This window comes from Nerophis ophidion, linkage group LG10, assembly GCF_033978795.1.
Source record: "Nerophis ophidion isolate RoL-2023_Sa linkage group LG10, RoL_Noph_v1.0, whole genome shotgun sequence".
In the NCBI taxonomy this organism is placed as follows: domain Eukaryota; kingdom Metazoa; phylum Chordata; class Actinopteri; order Syngnathiformes; family Syngnathidae; genus Nerophis; species Nerophis ophidion.
In genome coordinates this window covers 37,296,476-37,320,071 of record NC_084620.1, presented here as the reverse complement: position 1 = coordinate 37,320,071, position 23,596 = coordinate 37,296,476, and the positions used below count along the sequence as shown (strand labels likewise).

Below are 23,596 nucleotides of genomic sequence, written 5' to 3'. Positions count from 1 at the left end.
TGCTTTGATTATTTGATTGATTGAAACTTTTATTAGTAGATTGTACAGTATAGTACATATTCCGTACAATTGACCACTAAATGGTAACACCCAAATAAGTTTTTCAACTTTTTTAAGTCGGGGTCCACGTTAATCAATTCATGCTGCCTGTTATTTTTTTTATATCCTGCAACATTTACCAGAATAGATTTCAACAAAATGTTCTCATATATACAGTACTTTTAAAGAGCTTTCATGACCTATTTCGTGTTTTAACTGAAACATTCCAAACCAAAAGTCTGTCTGCTGCGTTGAACGCGTAGGCTGTTTCTGTATTCTGCAATATTTACAATGTTAGATTTCACCAAAAGCTTCTAAAATATCATTTTAAATAGTAGGGCAGCAATTGAAAAATAATTTGATCTTATATTTGGAAATTCTGCATGCTTTTTGCTGTCATTTAAAAAATGATCCACGTCTTAGGTCCGTGCAGCATTTACATTTGTGCTCAAGTGAACCAAACCACATCGAGTTCACTTAAAAGCGGGCTGAGACCCATCACTCCAGCGATCTTGGCTACCTCTAACCAAACAAACTGTAGTAGCAGAGCAAATGCACCACAGTTCTTTTTAAAAGGAACCAAACAAGACAAGTGCAAACAGCCTAAAAAGCAGAACGATCATTTTGTGACCTCTTTAGCCTTTTTGTTCCGTGATATTCTTCCATTCGTCTCCCACTCCATTTTCCCTCATCATCTTTCCTCCTGAGAGAACCCGTCGAATCCACTTCCCTGTTCTGCAAAGCCACGTCCACCTGCCCTGACTCTGACTCTGCAGGACTAACAATCAAAGCCCACACGCCCCATCCCTGGAAAGTGTCACATTTTCCTCAGGAGATGTCTCTATATGTCCCCTAATTTGCTGTCTGCATTCCTTCCACAAAAAAAAAGGCCCAAATGAGACACGGCGACGACACACGCTGATGATGCTTGACGCCTAATGTTGAGACATGAGACAGACGGAGACCAAAGAAACATGTCTCGACATGCAAGCCCTGGTGGAAAAATGTCTCCCTCACCCTTAATGGATCCCAGCTTGCGACAAGCCTTTCCACAAGCAAGCCAAGGGGAATAAAACATGGCCCTGTTATTATTGTTATGACCCTGCAATTATCAATTATGCCGTCTTTTCCCTTATTGTTGTCACTGTCGCTTTCCTTTCAACAAAGACACACAAGCAAAGGACATTGTTTTACATTGTTGTTCAGCAAGATGCTCACCTGGAAAAAATTTTGTGTTTTGCTGAACATTGTCGTAAAGAAGACGTTCGACTAGCATTTTTGCAGTGGTTTAATACACAGCTATTTACACACACATACATATTTATACCACTTTAACTATTAAACCAAATTCAGTGGATCGGGCGTATCGGTTAATCCTGAATTTCGGACACCTGTTCAATAAAATTTGTCACCCATTTGTTAAATAGAGGAATTTTGACCAGTTTTGAATGTAGATTCTTAAAGGCCTACTGAAACCCATTACTACCGACCACGCAGTCTGATAGTTTATATATCAATGATGACATCTTAACATTGCAACACATGCCGAAACGGTTTACTAAATTGCAATTTTAAATTTCCCGCAAAGTATCCTGTTGAAAACATCGCGCGTGACGTCACCGGTGGTAGCGGACATGTTCTTCCAGCCCGATCCAAGCTATAAGTAGTCTGCTTTAAAATCGCATAATTACACAGTATTCTGGACATCGGTGTTGGTGAATCTTTTGCAATTTGTTCAATTAATAATGGAGACGTCAAAGAAGAGAAGATGTAGGTGGGAAGTGGTGTATTGCAGCTGCCTTTAGCAACACAAACACAGCCGGTGTTTTCGTGTTTACATTCCTGAAGGTGAAGCTTTACTATGGAACAGAGCGGTCAAGCGAACATGGTTCCCGACCACATGTCAACCGGCAGGTTTCGGTGAGAAAAATGTGCTAATAAATCGGCTCTTACTGTAGACATGAGCGGAGCTTGCGTCCTCCTGCAGCTGTGGACTATTGCCTCCTTCCACCGGAGACACTGGCGGTCACCACACCCGTGGCCACACCCCTCCGACTTTCAGGTACCATATAATCTCACTAAAACACTATAACACAATAAGCAGATAAGGGATTTTCCAGAATTACCCTAGTAAATGTGTCTAATAACATCTGAATCGCTCCCACTGCCCGCACCTTTTTTTAATTGTTTTTATTTTCTAGTCCTTCACTCTTACTATCCTCATCCACAAATCTTTCATCCTCGCTTAAATTAATGGGGAAATCGTCGCTTTCTCGGTCCGAATCGCTCTCACTGCTGGTGGCTATGATTGTAAACAATGTGAGGATGTAAGGAGCTCCACAACCGGTGACGTCACGCGCACATCGTCTGCTACTTCTGGTAGAGGCCAGGCTTTTTTATGAGCGACCAAAAGTTGCGAACTTTATCGTCGACGTTCTCTACTAAATCTTTTCAGAAAAAATATGGCAATATCGCGAAATGATCAAGTATGACACATAGAATGAACTTGCGATACTCGTTTGAATAAGAAAATCTCATTTCAGTAGGCCTTCAAAGCAGCAGTGCTTCTGTTTATTAGAGGATCTTTTGCTGGCATTTTTACAGTGGGTCTAAGGCTGGGCGATATATTGATATACTCGATAGATCGCGTGTGTGTGTCTCAGTGCGATATAGAAAATGAATATATCGTGATATTCGAGTATACGTTCTCACGCAGTTGCTTTTAGCTGCTGGCATTACACTACAGGCTCTTCCCACTCTCTTGTCTCTCCTCCTCACAGACAGCAAGCGCACCTTCTTACATACGTGACATAGTGTCACGTCATACGTCACATACGTATACGCCCTCGCCGAGCAGAGAGGTCGCAGCATGGGTAATGTTAGCTGTGGTGCGAGTGGTAATACGAGAGAAAGAAGGTGCAAATCTAGTAAAAAATGAAGGAAGAATTAATTCCCAAGAAAAACAGCAGGGGGTCCATCGTTTGGCGGTGGTTTGGCTTCAAGTGAGAATATGCTGAACAGACAACCGTAATTTGTCAAGTGTGGTGCTAAAGCGTTGCTACAAAAAGTAGCACTACTGATAATGTGTAGCATCATTTGAAAAGTCACCTGCTAGAGAATGAAGAGTGCTTACTCCGAATGTCGACATCTCCATTCGGTGCCACACGCCCACAAAATAATGCACAAAAGTGCACTTTGTTTGTTTTAAACTATTGTAGTAGCGTTCTGTACAAAAAATGCACTTTAATTTAGTGTTGTTTTGATATTTCATCTTAGTGACATCATGCACAAAAGTGCACTGATAGCTTGTTTTAAAATGTCTCTGACAATCTTGCACTTTCTGTTTTGGAAATGACATGAATGTGTGTGCCACTGCTTAATAACTGTTTAATAAATACAGTTTTGGTCAATGGATTTGGTTGTGATTTCCTTCTCTGCAAAATGAGCATATAGCCCCGCCGTCACATGATCGTGCCATGACAAAGATGTGCCGAGAGATCAGCGATGTCCAAATTTTTTGACTCAGGGGGCCGCACGGGGGCCAAAAATATTTGACCCGGGGCTGAAAGCCGACTCCGTGTGAGTAACAAATCGATATAGCTCCTATATATATATATATATATATATATGTATATATATATACATATATATATATATATATATATATATATATATATATATATATATATATATATATATATATATATATATATATATATATATATATATATATATATATATACATATAAATGCAGTATGAACAAGAATGTTTTAATGAAGACACATAGAATGTGTCTACATTGGTGTGATTAAATGTACCAAGTGTTCATTCAAGGCTAAGGCAAAATATCGAGATATATATCGTGTATTGCACTTAGGGCTGGGCGATATGGCCTCTTTTTAATATCTTGATATTTTTAGGCCATATCGCCCAGCCCTAAGTGTGTCCTTATAAACAGAAAACCGCTCCTTTTATAAGGGAATCTTTGACCTGCATTTTTTCAGTAGATGTTTAAAATCAGCAGTGCTTTTGTTAAATAGAGGGTCTTTGACCAGTGTTTTTGCGTTATCTCCTTAAAAACAGCAGTGCTCGTGTGATAACAGGATGTTAAGCCGGCATTTTTGCAGAACATCACATGGGGATAGGTTGACACTAAATGGTCCATAGTGTGTGAATGTTGTCTTTCTATCTGTGTTGGCCTGCCATGAGGTGGCAACTTATCCCTTCCGCCTGAGTGCCGTTGACATAGGCTCCAGCACCCCGAGATGGACAAGCGGTAGAAAACGGATGGATGGATCTTTATAAAACAGCGGTGTTTTTGTATAATGGAGCTCTTTGACCAGTATTTTTGCAGTGGGTCCTTAAAAACTTGAGCACGTGTTATTACAGAAGATCTTTGACCGTTGCTTTTGCAGTGGATCCCTAAAAACAGCATAGCGTTCATGTCATAAAGAGGATGGGCCTTTTTGCTGTTGGTCGTTAAGTTACAGTGGATATTTATTGTACAGCGCATTGACCTGTGTGAGAAATTTTAAGTCAATCCGAAATATAGGGTTTTATAACAGTGCCACAATGTGGCATATTTGTCAGAAAATTATTGTGTGCGCACAGGCAACACGGTGGCGGAACGTGTTCTGACAGATTTTCACCCTTCAGTAGAAGAGTTTTACACCTAAAAATACATACATACTGTAATACCATGATTGCAATAGCTTTGAATGAACGTGGACTCCTTCAAACCACAAGGTGCAGTTTTTCCAACTGTCTTTGAATACTTTCCATGACCACTTGATAAATCACCCAAAATCCCTCTGAGTGGTTTGGAATAATGTGAAAGCACTTCAGGACCCCCGGAGAGCTTTCTTCTGCTTGGTATTGTTGTGAGGGGTTTTTTCAGCAGCTGGGTCGAGGCCAGAAGTCTCCTTATCAGCATTTAACTCAAGGAGGTTGAGTTAAAAAAGCGGTCCTGAGGGCCGAGCTTTTAGCGCTGAGCCAAAGGATTCGGTCTGACGCTAATCACTGGAAACACAGCCAGAGTGTTTAAGACTGAGCTCGCATGATTTATCATAATGCGTTGTGTGTCTTCGACTTATGACATTTGCTGTGAGCTAAATGTTGCGCAGACTGACTGAAGGAAAAACTGTTTATGCAGAACCAGCCTCATGCTACCAACAGGGCTTACACAGCTGGGCTGCGTGGAAGTTGACAGATGAAGTGGGCCACATGTCCTCCTACGTGCATGTGTGTGTGCGCACGCTTGGGTGTCAGGCTGCTCAAATCAACAAACCATAAACAAGCTAACCTTTGACCTGTGCAGGCCCCGGCGCGGCATCGACAACATGCTCACTTTTGAGGGTTTCTGTTGGTGGATGTTAAATATAAACCACGGGAAACTGATACTTATACTGTATAGTTACTATACAAATTGCCATTTGACATGTCTACTTCTAAACTGCTGCACATTAAAGGTTGCGCTTTTGTCAAAACATGCACTACTATGTTGTCTGTGCCATTACTGTTGGGACAAATATACCACAGGTTGTCACTGGTATTTAACCCCAAAATTTGATTGTTTTGAAGTTTTTTGTACAGCTCACCATAACACCCACTGTCACTTTATGGTGTTTAGACCATTCATTTTCATAGCTCATTTCAAACCAAACAGAGGGAATAAACTTGTTTTGCCAGAACATTAACACAATGTTGATATTCGCAACACACATTTTGTATTTCAAAAATTCAACCAAAAAAAATCTTGTTCATCTGCATCTCGTATTTCAGTATACATTTCTTTCTAGTTCAGTGGTTCTCAAACTTTTCTCACCAAGTACCAACTCAGAAAACACTTGGCTCTCCAAGCACCGCAATAACGACCAACATTAAAATACAGTAGCCTAGTAGGCCTAAGGATTCATTAAAAACAAAGCAGGGGTTTTATTTAACGAGTATATTTAATATTTTTTGGCCACTGTAACAGTACACACAGTTGAATAGTAACACTGTCTCTGAATATTTAATGTTAAGGTTAATTAAGTGATCCTTTGGTGTACCTCTAGTTTGAGAATCACTGTTAATTTTTTTTAATATCACTAATAAACCTACTCTGACAAAAAGAAAAGAGTTTGTGTTTTATTTATTGTATATTACTAACAACAATAAAATTTGTACTTTAATAGGAAGATGATCGCCACTCAGTGCAGTCATTGTCAGTGAAATTTTGTGGAAAATTGTCATTAGATTGATGTACTTGTCTGTCGTTTATCCTTGTTAATTGGTTACTGGACATGACCGCGATACATTTATTTTCACAAAGTAGGAATCATTCATTATAAATGGACTATTTTCACACCTACATCATATAAAAATATGTTTACGGCCTTCTAAATAGTTTTTTCAATATAGTAATGCTGTCTGAGGCTGAGCCAATCAGTGGCGATATTTCTGAAGAGCGTGCTCTGATTGGTTTGGTCTGATCTTGTGACCAATGCTACTCCAGTATTAATGTTTTTAGTTCATTTATGCATTAAAATGCTTAATTTGGACATAAAATGTTTTAGAATACGCTTTACAAAAAACAATTTAAAAAATGTGCAATGTAGCGAGGGACAACTGTATATGGTCTGAATTGAACAGGGATACAAATACAGTGGTACATCAACTTAAGAGTGGCCCAAATCCATCCATCCATCCATCCATCCATCCATTTAATTATAATTAAAACAGTATTGGGGTGGGGTATGAACGCGACACCCTCATGGAATTTGTAATGTCTCATAAAAAGGCTAAAGATGAACATTATCCATATATTTAAAGACAAATGTGTTTTTATTTTTACATTTTAAAAGACAGGCATTCATTTTTGTAATGTACATTTTGTGTACATTGACATGTACTATATATATACGTACATACTGTATCGGGACAGATCCATTAAGAGTTTGATCTCCGGAGCATTGTCCCTCTAGTTGCCGCAATGTTTTCTAAAGCCAAACGGCCTTAGACTCCGTTTTGAGGAAGTGAGGGGTGTTGTCTAAAATACAATAATAAATTAAGTTTTTTTTCGGTATTTAAAAATTTCAACGGTATTACTAACAATCTGGAATTTTATCGAGGTTTATTATGATACCGTTTACTGTTAAATCCCTAGTTTGCATCAAATTGAAGTAGAATGCTAAAATAATATCTAAACAACAGAAATGTATTCATAACAATATTAAAAAGGAGATATCTTTGTATTGTATTGTTTTTAGACAATATTTTTTATACAAAACAAATGTTTTGCCTTTTAAAAGGTATGTTAAAAACCCCGTTTCCATATGAGTTGAGAAATTGTGTTAGATGTAAATATAAATGGAATACAATGATTTGCAAATCATTTTCAACCCATATTCAGTTGAACATGCTACAAAGACAACATATTTGATGTTCAAACTGATAAACATTTTTTTTTGTGCAAATAATCATTAACTTTAGAATTTGATGCCAGCAACACGTGAAAAAGAAGTTAGGAAAGGTGGCAATAAATACTGATAAAGTTGAAAAATGCTCATCAAACACTGATATGGAACATCCCACAGGTGTGCAGGCTAATTTGGAACAGGTGGGTGCCATGATTGGGTATAAAAGCAGCTTCCATGAAATGCTAAGTAATTTACAAACAAGAATGGGGTGAAGGTCACCACTTTGTAATCAAATTGTCGAACAGTTTTAGAACAACATTTCTCAACGAGCTATTGCAAGGAATTTAGGGATTTGACCATCTACGGTCCGTAAAATCATCAAAAAGTTCAGAGAATCTGGAGAAATCACTGCACGTAAGTGATGATATTACGGACTTTTGATCCCTCAGGTGGCACTGCATCAAAAACAGACATCAGTGTGTAAAAGATATCACAACATGGGCTCAGGAACACTTCATAAAACCACTGTCAGTAACTACAGTTGGTCGCTACATCTGTAAGTGCAAGCTAAAACTCTACTATGCAAAGCCAAACCCATTTATCAAACATATCCTGAAACGCCGCCGGTTTGGCTGGGCCCAAGCTCACCTAAGATGGACTGATGCAAAGTGGAAAGGTGTTCTGTGGTCTGACGAGTCCACATTTCAAAATATATTTGGAAACTGTGGACGTGGTGTGCTCCAGAACAAAGAGGAAAATAACCATTCGGATTGTTATAGGCGCAAAGTTCAAAAGCCAGCATCTGTGATGGTATGGGGGTGTATTAGTGCCCAAGGCATGGGTAACTTACACATCTGGGAAGGCACCATTAATGCTGAAAGGTCCATACAGGTTTTGGAGCAACATATGTTGTCATCCAAGCAACGTAATCTTGGACGCCCCTGCTTATTTCAGCAAGACAAGTGTTACAACAGCGTGGCTTCATAAAAAAAGAGTGCGGGTACTTTCCTGGCCCGACTGCATTCCAGACCTGTCTCCCATGGAAAATGTGTGGCGCATTATGAAGCGTAAAATACGACAGTGGAGACCCGGACTGTTAAACGACTGAAGCTCTACATAAAACAAGAATGGGAAAGAATTCCACTTTCAAAGCTTTCAAAGTTTCCTCGGTTCCCAAATGTTTACTGAGTAATGTTTAGAGAAAAGGTGATGTAAAACAGTGGTGAACATGTCCTTCCCCAACTACTTTGGCACGTGTTGCAGCCATGAAATTCTAAGTTAATTATTATTTGCAAAAAAAAATAAAGTTTATGAGTTTGAACATCAAATATCTTGTCTTTGTAGTGCATTCAATAGAATATGGGTTGAAAAGGATTTGCAAATTATTGTATTCCGTTTATATTTACATATAACAAAATATATACAAACGGGGTTTGTATATATTGAGGTACAACTGTACTCAGAGTTTAAGCAAATATTATTTGACCCTTTGGTGAACTGCTCAAAATCAACTTGCGAGCTAACAGTTGGATTAATGTTGTCCCGATACCAATATACCATTTTGGTACTGGTACCAAAATGTATTTCGATAATTTTTGGTACTTTTCTAAATAAAGTGTACCACAAACAATTGCATTATTGGCTTTATTTTAACAAAAATTATTCCAGGTTCGATCCCCACTTCCGCTATCTGCCGTCGTGTCATTGGGCAAGACACTTTACCCACCTGCTCCCAGTGTCACCCACACTGGTTTGAATGTAACTTAGATATTGGGTTTCACTATGTAAAGTGTTTAAAGTCACTAGAGAAAAGCGCTATATCAAAATAATTGATATAGTGTCGAACTCAAATACAGAGCGGGCCAAAATTTAAAACTGAACAAAGCCGCAGGCCAAAGTTGAACAAATGAACCTTTTAATAGAGACCCAAACAAGTTTTGCATTGAATATCGAACAAGCAAGGCTTATATATATAGTGACATGCAAAATCGAGTTTCAAATAATATTAATAATAATTAATGTCGTGGTGGTTTGTGCAGCCCTTTAAGACACTAGTGATTTAGGGCTATATAAGTAAACATTGATTGATTGATAATAAATATCAACGGCATATCAAATACAATTTAAATAAACATTGAATGCCTCTTTTGTATTTTTAGCCTTCTGAGGCACATATCAGAACAAACATTTTCCACAGGCTAATAATAAATTTGGAAATAAAAAAAACAATAATGAGTGAATCAAACATTCAAGTCTTGAAGGAGCAATTATGGCTCAGTGATTTGCTTTAACACTGAATATGGAACAAGCAATGCTTATATAACTTAATAGTGCAAAATCAAAAACAAAACAAGCGAAAAAACATCAATGGTATGTTAAATAAAATGTAAATAAAAAATGTAATGCCTCTTTTCTATTTGCAGCCTTCTGAGGTAAATACCAACATTAACTTTTTCCACAGGCTAAAAATTTTTCAAAATAAAATAACAATGAAGTGGGCGGGGTTGAAGTGGGGTGAGGGTAGCGGGGGTGTATATTGTAGCATCCTGGAAGAGTTAGTGCTGCAAGGGGTTCTGGGTGTTTTTTCTGTTCTGTTTGTGTTGTGTTACAGTGCGGCGGTGCTCCCGAAATGTGTTTGTCATTCTTCTTTGGTGTGGGTTCACAGTGTGGCGCATATTTGCAACACTGTTAAAGTTGTTTATACGGCCACCCTCAGTGTGACCTGTATGGCTGTTGACCAAGTATGCCTTGCATTCACTTGTGTGTGTGCGCAAGCCACTTACATTATGTGACTTGGCCGGCACGCTGTTTGTATAGAGGAAAAGCGGATGTAACGACAGGTTGTAGAGAAGGCTAAAGGCAGTGCCTTTAAGGCACGCCCCCAGTGTTGTTGTCCGGGTGGAAATCTGGAGAAATTCTGGAGAATGGTTGACCCGGTAGATTTTCGGGAGAGGCACTGAACTTCGGGAGTCTCCCGGGAAAATTGTGAGGGTTGGCAAGTATGAGTACTAGCGGTGAATGCGGTGTTACAGCAGCACCGCCGCTGTATAATACCGGCGGGCCAGTTCTAATGTTAGTTTAGTATTGCCTCAAGGGCCAAATTAAATTACACGGCGGGCCAAATTTGGCCCCCGGGCCAGAGTTTGACACCCATGACTTACAGCAGGGGTGTCAAACTCAAATACAGAGTGGGCCAAAATTTCAAACGGAACAAATTAACCTTTTAATAGGGACCCAAACAAGTTTTGCATTAAATATTGAACAAGCAAGCTTATATAACTTTAGTGACCAGCAAATTCCAGTTTCAAATAATAATAATAATAATTAAAAGAATATCAATGTCATATCAAATAAAATTTAAATAAAAATGGTATGCCTTTTTTTCTATTTGCAATCTTCTGAGTTAAATTTCAAAGTTTTTTCCACAGGCTAATAATACATTTGAAAATAAAATAACAATAATGAACGAACCAAACATTCAAGCCTTGAAGTACCAAGAGAAAATGCATGAATAAAACGTTAATTTTTGGTCAGTTTGCTGGAAGTTTCCCGGAAGAGTTAGTGCTGCAAGGGGTTCTGGGTATTTATTCTGTTGTGTTACGGTGCGGATGTTCACCCGAAATGTGTTTGTCATTCTTGTTTGGTGTGGGTTCACAGTGTGGCGCATATTTGTAACAGTGCTAAAGTTGTTCATACAGCCACCCTCAGTGTGACCTGTATGGCTGTTGACCAAGTATACCTTGCATTCACTTGTGTGTGTGTGTATGTGTTAAAGCCACAAATATTATGGGACACGCTGTTAGTATGGAGGAAAAGCAGACGTGACGACAGGTTGTAGAGAACGCTAAAGGCAGTGCCTTAAATGCACGCCCCCAATATAGTTGTCCAGGTGGAAATCGGTAGAAATTCGGGAGAATGGTTGCCCCGGGAGATTTTCGGGAGGGGCACTGAACTTCGGGTGTCTACCGGGAAAATTAGGAGGGTTGGCAAGTATGAATATTAGCGGTGAATGCGGTGTTACAGGGGCACCGACTCTGTATAACACCGGCGTGCCAGTTCTAATGCTAAAATTATATTGCCTCACGGGCCAAATTAAATTACACAGCGGGCCAGATTAGGCCCGCGGGCCAGAGTTTGACACCCATGATTTACAGGGTTACTCTGGCGAGGTCTATAGACAGCATCAATATTATTTGCGGATTATAATTACTGGTTGGCAAAAAATATTTTTAACCCAAATAGGTGAAAGTTTGGTTAACCAGACGGAATCTCACGGCACAGAGGTTAAAAAACACTGTAAATGTAAACTAGCTGTATCCCAGCATGTTATTAAGCACAACCCATAGAGGGCGCCATTAACACGAGGTCTTCTTCAGACTCACCGCCGCCCGCTGGAAGGCTCCCTTGGTGTAAGTACCCCCTCCTCGGTAAGTGATGGCTGGGATCTCCTTGTTGAAGAGCGAACACTTGTGCTGGTGCGGCTTGGGCGCGGTGATGTGATCCACCCGCGTCACCACGTGGGTCTTGGACGAGAAGGTGACCAGGGCCACGCGTGTGTTCTCCGCCGCCACCGGGAAGTCGGAGAGCATCTTGCGCACGAAGCGCAGCTCGCTGCGGAAGTTGTTAGCGCCCACGCTGGACGACTCGTCCACCAGGAAGACCAGGTCCATGCAGGCGCTCTTGTCGCGGAGCTCGCGGACGTTGCGCTTGAACGCCAGGCCGAGGCGGGCCACCTTCTTCTCGGCGCTCTCCGTCAGGTTGCCCGAGGACGACAAGTGTCCGGAGCGGCGGGGGTTCGGCTGAGCGGCGGTCCAAACGTCCAGGGCGCACAGCGCCAGGAAGCAACAAGTCCATGACAGTCTGCACATGGCGAGGAGTGGCGCGAATACAGTCAACTTCTTCTTCAGGAGTTAAGGTAGATAAATAGTGTCCTTAAAAGCATCGCTTCCTTCCAAATGAGTGCAGAAAGATGCTTCTCGTGGTCCTTCATGCAGATGCAAACCTTCTCCTTTCGCTTTTTTTATGCGTTTAATACACACACCTGCATGTCTTCTCTGTGTTCGCCTGTCCTGGAGACATCCCCCCGGTCCTCTTCAGTCACTATCCCTCCCTGCACCTTCAGTCAAGCTGCGAGTGCCTGCTCCCCTTCTTCCACAGTCATTTCAGACCCAGGAGAAGGAGGAGGGACGACCAAAGTTGGGAGACAGCGAGAGGCTGAGGGGAGAAAAAGGGGCAGTCCAGTCGTGGCGGTGAAGTCATTTTTTTCCCCCTTTTCCTCTCACCTCCCACTTCTATCTTCTTCTACTCCATGGGTGTCAAACTCTGGCCCGTGGGCCAAATCTGGCCCGCCGTTTAATTTCATTTGGCCCTTGAGGCAATATCAAATTAACATTAGATCTGGCCCGCAGGTAACACCAAATTCACCGCTAATACTCATACTTGCCAACCCTCCCGATTTTCCCGGGAGACTCCCGAAGTTTAGTGCCCTTCCCGAAAATCTCCCTGGGCAACCATTCTCCCGATTTCCACCCGGACAACAATATTGGGAGCGTGCCTTAAAGGCACTGCCTTTAGCGTCCTCTACAACATGTCGTCACGTCCTCTTTTCCTCCATATAAACAGCGTGTTGGCCAAGTCACATAACATATATGCGGCTTTCACACACACATATGCGAATGCCACGCATAGTTGGTCAACAGCCATACAGGTCACACTGAGGGTGGCCATATAAACAACTTTAACATTGTTACAAATATGCGCCACACTGTGAACCCACACCAAATAAGAATGACAAAACACATTTCGGGAGAACAACCGCACCGTAACACAACATAAACACAACAGAACAAATACCCAGAATCTGTTGCAGCACTAACTCTTCCAGTACGCTACAATATACACCCCCGCTACCACCAAACCTCGGCCACCTCAATTTTATTTTATTTTCAAATTTATTAGCCTGTGGAAAAAGTTAATGTTCATATTTACCTCAGAAGGCTGCAAATAGAAAAGAGGCATTAATTTTTTTAATTATCCATCCATCCATTTTCTACCGCTTATTCCCTTTCGGGGTCGCGGGGGGCGCTGGCGCCTATCTCAGCTACAATCGGGCGGAAGGCGGGGTACACCCTGGACAAGTCACCACCTCATCGCAGGGCCAACACAAATAGACAATATTCACACTCACATTCACACACTAGGGCCAATTTAGTGTTGCCAATCAACCTATCCCCAGGTGCATGTCTTTGGAAGTGGGAGGAAGCCGGAGTACCCGGAGGGAACCCACGCATTCACGGGGAGAACATGCAAACTCCACACAGAAAGATTCCAAGCCTGGATTTGAACCCAGGACTGCAGGAACTTCGTATTGTGAGGCAGACGCACTAACCCCTCTTCCACCGTGTTTTTTAATTACATTTTATTTAATATACCAATGATGTTTTTTTGTTTGTTTTTTGAAAGTTGATTTTGCACTATTACTTAATATAAGCTCTGCCTGTTCCATGGGAGGAAGCCGGAGTCCCCGGAGGGAACCCACGCAGTCACGGGGAGAACATGCAAACTCCACACAGAAAGATCCCGAGCCCAGGATTGAACCTGGGATTACTCGGGACCTTTGTATTGTGAGGCAGATGCACAAACCCCTGGCCCACTGTGCTGCCCTATTTAAGCCTTGCTTGTTCAATATTCATTGCAAAACTTTTTTGGGTCCCTATTAAAAGGTTAATTTGTTCAATCTTGGTCCGCGGCTTTGTTCAGTTTTAAATTTTGGCCCACTCTGTATTTGAGTTTGACACCCCTGTTCTACTCTCTCTCACAATACCAGTGCTGTCAAATAGTTCAAATTTTTAAATCGGATTACCGTTTTTCCTTGAATTGCCGCCAGGGCGCTAATTAATTTAAAACCTCTTCTCACTCCTGCTTACTAAAGGCATGCGGTAAAAGTAAGCATGCGCTAATTATTTTAAAACCTCTTCTCACTTTGGCTCTTACCAAAGGTATGCAGTAAACATTTGAGTGTGATGTAAGCTTGGACTGAAATGAGATTTTCTTATTTAAACGGGAATAGCAGGTCCATTCTATGTGTCATACTTGATCATTTCCCAATATTGCCATATTTTTGCTGAAAGGATTTAGTAGAGAACATCCACGATAAAGTTCACAACTTTTGGTTGCTAACAGAAAAGCCCTGTCTTTACCGGAAGTCGCAGACGATGACGTCACCCGTTGATGGCTCCTCACATCCTCAGATTGTTTTTAATGGGAGCCTCCAACAGAAAGAGCTATTCGGACCGAGAAAACGACAATTTCCCCATTAACTTGAGCGAGGATGAAAGATTCGTGTTTGAGGATATTGATAGCGACGGACTAGAAAAAAAAAAAAAAGTTAAAAAAAACGTGATTGCATTGGGACGGATTCCGATGTTTTTAGACACATTTACTAGCATAATTCTGGGAAATCCCTTATCTTTCTATTGTGTGGCTAGTGTTTTAGTGAGTTTAACAGTACCTGATAGTCGGAGGTGTGTGTCCACGGGTGTCTTGATGCCAGTGTCTCAGGGAAGTCGACGACAGCTTTATGTACGGCGAAAGCTCAGTTGATCGCCGGTAAGAAGCGACTTTTTACCACAATTTTCTCACCGAAACCTGCTGGTTGACATTCGGTCGGGATCCATGTTCGCTTGACCGCTGTGATCCATAGTAAAACTTCATCTCTGGGAATTTTAAACAAGAAATCACCGTGTGTTTGTGTGGCTAAAGGCTAAAGCTTCCCAACTCCATCGTTCTACTTTGACTTCTCCAATATTAATTGAACAAATTGCAAAAGATTCAGCAACACAGATCTCCAAAACACTGTGTAATTATGCCGTTAATGCAGACGACTTTTAGCTGTGTGCGTGTGCAGCGCTAATATTTCCTTACAGTCCGTGACGTCATGCGTACACGTCATCATTCCGCGACGTTTTCAAGAAGAAACTCCAGGGAAATTTAAAATTGCAATTTAGTAAACTAAAAATGCCTTATTTGCATGTGTTTCAATGTTAATATTTCATCATTGATATATAAACTATCAGACTGCGTGGTGGGTAGTAGTGGGTTTCAGTAGGCCTTTAAATCCTACTGAATAGCTCTTAATTTTCTTCCCTTTATGCGATTTCAAATTACCAGTATTGAAATCAGCCTCTTCCATTTTGAAAATGATGACAGGGGAAGTGTCACTCATGACATCACGAGTTTGACCAGGCGGTAATACTAAGCATGCACTAGTAAATTTGGGAAGCGAGTTTGACCCGGCAGTAATTCAAGGCAGGCGCATACTATATGCCCTGCGGCAATTCAAGGAAATACGGTAATTACAGTTTTGATTTAGGATTCATCAGTTTATTACTCGCTTACTCCGACTAAGTATGTCAATAACTAGCTAAAAAAAAAAAAAAAAAAGAGGCTAAGAATTTCAACACAAATGCAATTTTTTTATCAAAAATATCATGCAGGATTTTTTTACTTGAATGCACATAATTTATTTGCCCAAAACTTGTTAACAATTTCATCTAAAGTGACACTCATCTTTGCACTGTTGTACGGTATATTGGCATTAGTATAGTACCGCGATACTAATTAATCATATTCGGTACTATACCGCCTCTGTCAAAAGTACAGGTCCATCACGCACCACCGTCGTCGTCACGTCGTGTCATTCATTGCTGGTCTGAAGAGCGGAAGAGCATGTTCGGCAGCGCACAATCATGGAGTACTTACAAGCAGACATTGTGTAGACAGAAAAGAGGATACGGGCGCATTTTGGCTTAAAGACAAATGATAAAGGTGAAGTTATAATAACACAAACACCCTAAAGAAAAGGTGCTTCAAGACATGTCTAGCTAGCTAGCGGCTGAAGTTCAACCGCATTCGCCAGTGTTTTAGTTACTTCTAAATAGCTCATCATTGTCTCCATGGCGACAAAAAGTAAGTTTCTTACAAGCATCAACCCTGCAGGACGAGGAATGGCTAAACATGCTTCACTTCTTTCCCCTTTCCTCTCACCCCCCACTTCTATCTTCTTCTACTCTCTCACTATACCAGTGCTGTCAAATAGTTCACATTTTAAATCAGATTAATTGCAGTTTTGAATTTGGGTTAATCACAGTTTATTAGTCACTTACTCTGACTAAGTATGTCGATAACTGGTAAACAAAACAAAACAAAAAATAAGTCCAAGAATTTGAACACAAATGCATTTATTCATCAAAAATGTCATGCAGGATTTTTTTTTACTTGAATGCACGTAATTTATTTTCCCAAAACTCGTTAACAATTTTATCTAAAGTCAGTGTGTAGACAGAAAAGGGAGTATGGGGGCATGTTGGCTTAAAAACTAACGATAAAGGTGGTGTCATAATGAAGAACGCCCTAGGAAAAACTTGCTCCAAGACATGTCTAGCTTGCTAGCGGCTGAAGTTCAGCCAGTGTTTTAGCTACTTCTAAATCACTAATCCTTGTCTCCATGGCGACAAATACAGTCAGTATCATACCTGCAGGTGGAGGAATAGCTAAACATGCTTCACTTTTTCCCCCCTTTCCTCTCACTTCCCTCTTCTATTTTCTTCAACTCCCTCTCACTATACCAGAGCTGTCAAATAGACAACATTTTAAATCAGATCAATTACAGTTTTGAATTTGGATTCATCACATTTTATTACTCGCTTACTCCGACTAAGTATGTCGATAACTGTAAAAAAAAAAAATAATAACCTAAGAATTTGAACACAAATGCAATTTTTTATCAGAAATGTCATGCGGGGATTTTTTTTGCTTGAATGCATGTAATTTATTCATCCAAACCTTGCTAACAATTTTATCTAAAGTCACACTCATCTTTGCTCTGATGCATTGCCCTGATCACTGATTATATAACAAATTAGGGTTGTACAATATACCGGTATTAGTATAGTACCGCGATACTTATGAATCATATTCGGTACTATACCGCCTCTGAAAAATACCAGTCCACAGCCCCCCGGCCCCCGCGCCCCCATGTTGTGTCATTGCTGGTTTTACGAGCAGACGAGCATGTTCGGCAGCGCACAGTCACAGAGTACTTACAAGCAGACACAGTGTGTAGACAGAGAACGGTTAATGGGCACATTTTGGCTTTAAAACTAACAATAAAAGTGAAGTTATAACATTGAAACGCCCTCAGGAAGAGGTGATTTAAAACATGGCTAGCTAGCGGCTAAAGTTCAGCCGCAGTCCCCAGTGTTTTAGCTACTTCTAAATCACTAATCCTTGTTTCCATGGCGACAAATAGAGTACGTTCCTTACAAGTATCATCCCTGCAGGACGAGGAATAGCTTTGCCTAACATGCTTCACGACACACTAGCACACCGGCGTCAAAATGTAAAAAAACGCAATGGATGGATCTACACCTAACATTCTGTCACGGCGCGGATTCGAACACAGGATTCTCCCGCAGCTGATTCTCACACTCCTTCTGGCAGCATGCCAGTACATGCGCCCCCACGTGCCAGGCGCACCACGCCCACGCTTTGCAGCAGCTGTAGGCTGCCTGTCATCAGAGCACCTGGCAGTAATCAGAAGGACACCATAAAATCCAGTCACTCCTTGGATCCTTGTTGTTGTTGTTGTTGTTTGATTTTTGTCATGAAAAAGGGAGTTTTTTTTGGGTTGGTGCACTAATTGTAAGTGTATATTGTGTTTTTTATGTTGATTTAATAAAAAAAAAAAGTGGTTGGGGACTACTGCCCTAACCCACCGGACGGAACCCCTCTCACTTACCCTCTCAGGGAACCATACCACCCCCATTGCCCCCCAAGTCCTTGGTCGCTCTTAGCTCTGCAAGCACGATCCCCACATTGCCTGGTCTACAGGCAAGATTTTGGCCTGGAGTGCTAAATGCCACGCTAACTGCTTCGGATCTGCAGTTCCCCCAATTTGCAGTCCCAAGGCCATCCTACTTCCCACAGACCTCACGAACGTTTCCCCCGTCTATCACGACCTTGCCGCGGTCTTCAACAAGGAACAGGCACTCTCTCTTTCCCCGCCTCGACCATATGATTGCTCCATAGACATAGTTCCCAATGCTGTCCTCCCATCTAGCCGCCTATACAATCTGTCCCTGCCCGAAAAGGCCATGTAGGACTACATTTCGGACCCTCTCGCCTCTAGCATCATCACCACCTCTAAGTCCCCGGATTCTTCTTTGTGGGCAAGAAGGACGGATCTCTACGCCCCTGTATCGACTACCGCCCACTGAATAACATCACTATCAAGAACAGATGCCCTCTCCCTCTCCTGAGCTCTTCCTTCGAGCCCCTCTGCCCCGCCACAATTTTCAGTAAATTGGATCTCCGCAAAGCATACCACCTGGTACGCATCAGGAAGGGGTACGAATGGAAAACTGCTTTCAACACGCACCTGGGGCGCTTCGAATACCAGGTGATGCCCTTCGGCCTGACGAACACCCCTCCCGGCGGTTTTCCAGGCCCAGGTCAATGACGTACTGCGGGACATGTTGGACCAGTTTGTTGTGGTTTACCTTGACGATATTCAATTTTTTGTAAAACCCTACAGGAACACCAACAGCATGTCTGACTTGTCCTGCAGCGTCTACTGGAGAACCGCCTGTTCGTCAAGGCTGAAAAATGTGAGTTCCACAATTCATCCGTTAACTTTCTGGGCCAAATTATTCAAGAGGAACACATCAAGGCGGACCCCAAGAAGGTCGAGGCAGTATTGGAGTGGCCACCGCCCTCCACACGGACGGAATTGAGTCCCTGGATTCTACAGTTGTTCATAAAGAACTTCAGTAAGGTGGCCGCTCCTCTCCACACCCTCACTTCCACCCTCATCCCATTTCGATGGACCTAGGAAGCCAGTGTCGCCTTCCAGGGACTGAAGAAGACCTTCACCTCCGCCCCTGTGCTCGTCCACCCCAATCCAGACAGCCCGTTTATCGTCGAGGTGGACGCATCGGATTTGGGAATCACGGCGGTACTCTCCCAGCGTGCCCGAGATAATAATGTCTTGCATCCATGTGCATTTTTTTCCAGAAGACTCACACCACCGGAGCGCAACTACAATGCAGGAAATCAGAAACTGCTGGCAGTACACAACGCCCTCATTGAGTGGAGACACTGGCTGGAGGGGGCAAAGCATCCGTTCCTGGTTCCCACCGATCATCGCAACCTCATCTATATTCGCAAGAGACTTAATCATGCACTTAATCACATCATGCACGATGGGCACAGTTTTTTAGTAGATTTGCCTACACTCTCTCCTTCAGACCAGTCTCCCGCAACACAAAGACTGATGCCCTCCCCAGACAGTTCTCGGAGGAGACCATCAGCACAGCCAAAGCTTAACCCATTCTTCCCCCTGCCCAGGTGGTGGGGATGATCACCTGGGGGATCGAGGCACCAGAGACCGACACCAGAGAGTTCATCGCCGTTTGTTCCACGTGCACCCGTTACAAAGCTTCCCACAGCCTTCTGATGGGACTCTTCCGCCCCCTACCTATTTATGGCCGACCCTGGTCCCGCAATTCCCCTGGATTATGTGACCGGATTCCCAGCCTCCCAAGGTAATACCACTATTCTAACACTCATTGATAGATTCTGCAAGGCCACAAATTTTGTCCCCCTCCCCAAGCTTCCCTTTTCAGCAGAGACTGCCAACTTACTCATCCGACACATGGTCAGACTCCACGGCAGCCCCAGGACATCCTCTCTGACCGTGGCCCCCAGTTCACCTCCCATGTGTGGCAGTCATTCTGCAAGGGAATTGGGGCCACGGTCAGCCTCACCTCTGGATATCACCCGGAGTAACTGACAAGCAGAGAGAGCCAACCAAGGGTTAGAGACCACGCATCGCTGCGTCGCCACCTGCCAACCCTCTCACTGGAGCAAATACATACCCTGGGTGGAGTACGCTTTTAACTCCATGACCAGCAGCGCCACAGGTATGTCCCCCTTCGAGTGCTCTCTAGGCTACCAACCACCCATGTTTTTACAGCAAGAGGTCGAGGCAGCTGTACCCTCCACCTAGGCCCACCTTAAACGCTGCCAGACCATCTGGAAGACTGCTGGGGTTGCCTTAGTGAAGACGTCGGATAGGATGCACCGCTACGCCGACCGGCACCCTCCAATTAACCAGCAGGTGATGTTACGGGCCAAGGACCTCCCCCTCAAGGTACAGTCCTCTAATTGGGACCTTTCCCCATCAACGCAATTGTCGACCCTGCTGCCGTTCATCTCCCTCTCCCGTCTTCCATGAAGATCCACTACTGGGAGGAGAAGATGTCCATATAATTATTTAACACTCGCAGTGTGATTTATCAGCACTCATCACCGTTTATCGAGCACTATTTTGACTTTTATTTAGATTGGTGGACGAGCAAGAATCCTCGTGCCGCCAGTTCAACACACCGCACACAGGTCTGCACCACTTTACAATTGCACACATGCCATGTTAGTATAAAACCCAAAACCAGTGAAGTTGGCACGTTGTGTAATTCGTAAATACAAACAGAATACAATTATTTGCAAATCATTTTTAACTTACATTCAATTGAATATACTGCAAAGAAAAGATATTTAATGTTCGAACAGAAAAGCGTATTTTATTTGCAAATAATCATTACCTTAGAATTTAATGGCAGCAACACAGTGAAAAAAAGTTGGCACGGGCATTTGTACCACTGTGTTACATGGCCTTTCCTTTTAACAACACTCAGTAAACGTTTGAGAACCTGGAGACCAATTTTTGAAACTTTTCAGGTGGACTTGTTTCCCATTCTTGCTTGATGTACAGCTTAAGTTCTTCAACAGTCCGGTGTCTCTGTTGTGGTATTTTATGCTTCATAATGCGCCGCACATTTTCAATGGGAGACAGGTCTGGACTACAGGCAGGCCAGTCTAGGACCCACACTCTTTTACTATGAAGCCACTCTGTTGTAACACGTAGCATGGCATAGTCTTGCTGAAATAAGCAGGGGCGTCCATGAAAAAGACGTTGCTTGGTTGGCAACACATTTTGCTCCAAAACCTGTATGTACCTTTCTGCATTAATGGTGCCTTCACAGATGTGTAAGTTACACATGCCTTAGGTACTAATACACACCCATACCATCACAAATGCTGGCTTCTGAACTTTACGCCTATGACAATCCAGATTGTTCTTTTCCTCTTTGTTGTTGTTCTTAAACTGTTGGACAATTTGCTTGTGACCCTCGCCACATCCTTATTTATGAATGACTGAGCATTCATCACCTATCCCCAATCATTGTACCCACCTGTTCCCAATTAGCCTGTTCACCTGTGGGATGTTCCAAATAGGTGTTTGATAAGCATTCCTCAAATTTCTCAGTCTTTTTTTGCCACTTGTGCCAGCTATTTTGAAACATGTTGCAGATATCAAATTCCAAATGAGCTAATACTTGCAAAAAATCACAACATTTTCCAGTTCAAACGTTAAGTATCTTGTCTTTGCAGTATATTCAACTGAATATAGGCTAAGAAGGATTTGCAAATAATTGTATTTTGTTTTTATTTACTATTTACACAACGTGCCAAATTCACTGGCTTTGGTGTTTGTAGATCACACACAATACGCACACCAATAGTATTTTTTGCCTACACTCTTTAGCACGTGGTATTTGGATCGTAGTAAATCCGGCTCTTCGGTGGGCGTGTACTCAAACACGTGCAATCATGATAGCACGCGGGAAGCTGATCTACTCAACGTGCGCAAAGAGGATTGCGTTGGTTAAGTGAGCAGAGTAAGGCGTGCAATCCATTTTGCTTCGCTCTCTTCATCAATATGCAAAATATATGCTGATCATCAAAACACCCACAATACTGGGAGGAGAAGATGCAAATATAATTATTTTGCACACGCAATGTGATTTATCAACAGTCATCACAGTTTTGTGAGCACTATAGCGTTTTATTTAGCACGTGTCAGAAGGACATGCAAACTGACATTCCCACACACGGCTGCAAGATCAGTACTCACACTGCACGGACAGACGATGCACAAACAAGCGTCCTGTGTCAACATTTTGACGGCTAGAAATAAAAATTATTTGATGTATGGTTTATTCAGCTGCATCATTTTATAATTGTATAGTTGCTAGAATATTTAAGGACTTAAAACAAATTAAATTGTGCATCATGGTGTCATTTAATATTTTTTTAATGACGTTCTTTTTATTCACATCGAATATATATTATTAAAACATTTCTTGTCCGAAAAATACTTCTTTAAGCATGCATTTTTTTGCATCTTGAGCGGAAAAAGTGCAGCCTCTTTACAATGAGTGCACTTTTGGCGATGCACTATGTGACTGCTTCTAAAATGCCCATAAAGATGTATTTAGCATGTTTGAAAACATAGCAAAAAGCTACATGTAGGAGGAGCAAGGTTCCATGAATGTGCAGTAAATGAGCATCTCTGTGGGGATGCCATGTATAGTACACGCAAAATCCTCATTTAGATATATATATATATATATATATATATATATATATATATATATATATATATATCCAAGGTTTCTAATTCTATCGCATTGGGTTGAGTTTTTCCCTTCCCCTGATGTGGGATCTGAACCGAGGATTTCGTTGTGGCTTGTGCAGCCCTTGAGACACTCGTGATTTAGGGCTATATACATAAACTTTGATTTATTGATTGATTGATTGATAAGGCGGTCTGCACCACTTTACAATTGCGCATGCAGTGTTAGTAGATCACACACAACATGCGCACTAATAGTACACACTATTTTATAGATTGCACACGCTGTTTAGCATGAGGTATTTGGATCTTAGTAAATCAGGCCTTTAGTGCTTTTTTACTGATAAATAAAAAACATGTGTTAAGTGAGTCAAATCTGTTTTTTATAACATGCAAGTTAACTTCCTGTTGTCACATTCCTTACAGTATCGATCGATCTCTCTGTGTAAGACAGCGTGGCCTGTCGGTTTAATTTGCACAATTGAATATCTTAGTTGCTTAGACATGTGTTTTTACATGTTTTGATTGTGGAATTTCATTTTCTAATAGGGAAGGAAGTTAATAGCTCATGTATTCATGTTATAATTTAAGCGGGCTGGCTTTCTTCTCCTGTTAATGAGC

The 23,596-nt window shown here is 41.9% G+C and overlaps 1 protein-coding gene and 1 long non-coding RNA gene across 3 annotated transcripts in view; one reads left to right on the top strand and one right to left on the bottom strand.

The window, feature by feature from the left end:
- Positions 1 to 12,621, bottom strand: part of svep1 (sushi, von Willebrand factor type A, EGF and pentraxin domain containing 1) — a 167,977-nt gene extending 155,356 nt beyond the window's left edge. For both annotated transcript variants that reach the window (XM_061913624.1, XM_061913625.1), the window contains exon 1: positions 11,823 to 12,621. In XM_061913624.1, the coding sequence (XP_061769608.1) occupies positions 11,823 to 12,308 (486 nt within the window). In that variant the 5' untranslated portion in view covers positions 12,309 to 12,621. The remainder of the gene's footprint in view (positions 1 to 11,822) is intronic.
- On the top strand, positions 11,830 to 22,941 carry LOC133560753 (uncharacterized). The gene is made up of 3 exons (XR_009808515.1): positions 11,830 to 12,355; positions 19,846 to 20,042; positions 20,111 to 22,941. It is a non-coding gene; the product is annotated as an uncharacterized LOC133560753 (long non-coding RNA).
- Positions 22,942 to 23,596: the final 655 nt, after the last annotated feature.